This window comes from Propithecus coquereli, unplaced genomic scaffold (assembly GCF_000956105.1).
Source record: "Propithecus coquereli isolate 6110/MARCELLA unplaced genomic scaffold, Pcoq_1.0 Scaffold877, whole genome shotgun sequence".
NCBI lineage: Eukaryota > Metazoa > Chordata > Mammalia > Primates > Indriidae > Propithecus > Propithecus coquereli.
The window spans coordinates 366431-367213 of NW_012155029.1; the positions used below are offsets into that span (position 1 = coordinate 366431).

Here is a 783-nt window from a genome sequence, read left to right on the forward strand (position 1 = left end):
ACTTGGCTCGTTTTCCAAAGTTCAACATCATGCCTATACCATGTCACACTGGAAAAAGCTCGATTTATTAAAAACCACTTCTGTCCGAGGCTGCCTATCGAGCAACGCCCTTTGGGACCCTGGACTGTGTTTTTATTCCGCTTCAGATGCGTCACCGGCGGAGCTCGCAGGGAAGTCCACCTCTGGGTCTTAGGTGCCGGGGTTCTACCGCAACAGCCTCAGGCGAAGCGCATTGAGATGACTCACGAGAGCTCTTCGCAGGAACACCCAGACTCCAGGGCAGCTGAAAACTACTCTGGGAGGACACCTGTTCTCAAGAGGGTTTAGGACGGGGCGTGGCAGTTTTCACACTTGCCAAGGTCTTCCAGTGGGGACTAGGTGGGAAACCCGTGCACAAAAAGGACCTCACCGCTCTGCGGAGAGGCCAGGGTGGGCTGGTGGCCTTGCAGCCCCCTCCAGCCACCGATTCGCACGCAGGGCCCAGGGGACTGCAGGCCGCCCCCACAAGAATGCCTTTCGGCAGGACAGGAGATCACTGTGAATCCCACAGCCCTGGGTTCAAATCCCAAAAGTCGCTTACTCAGGGCAGCCTGCACGGCGCAGCCGGGCCGTCCCGTTTCCTACCTAAGAACTGCTGCCCGTCTCCCTCCAGGTGGATCGACCTCATGGGCAGCTCGTGCCGGGTGGCGTCCAGGGCCGTGGCGAACGTCTTGTACTGTTCCTTGAAGCGTTCGGCCACTGCCTCAAAGGGACTGAGCATCTCGATCTGCAAGCAGGACGGAA

At 58.6% G+C, this 783-nt stretch overlaps 1 protein-coding gene across 1 annotated transcript in view; it reads right to left on the bottom strand.

Moving 5' to 3' along the window:
- Window positions 1-783, bottom strand: part of LOC105826287 (HAUS augmin-like complex subunit 8) — a 7265-nt gene that overhangs the window by 2005 nt on the left and 4477 nt on the right. Inside the window, exon 2 of the mRNA XM_012664245.1 lies at window positions 625-766. Within this exon, the coding sequence (XP_012519699.1) occupies window positions 625-766 (142 nt within the window). The remainder of the gene's footprint in view (window positions 1-624; window positions 767-783) is intronic.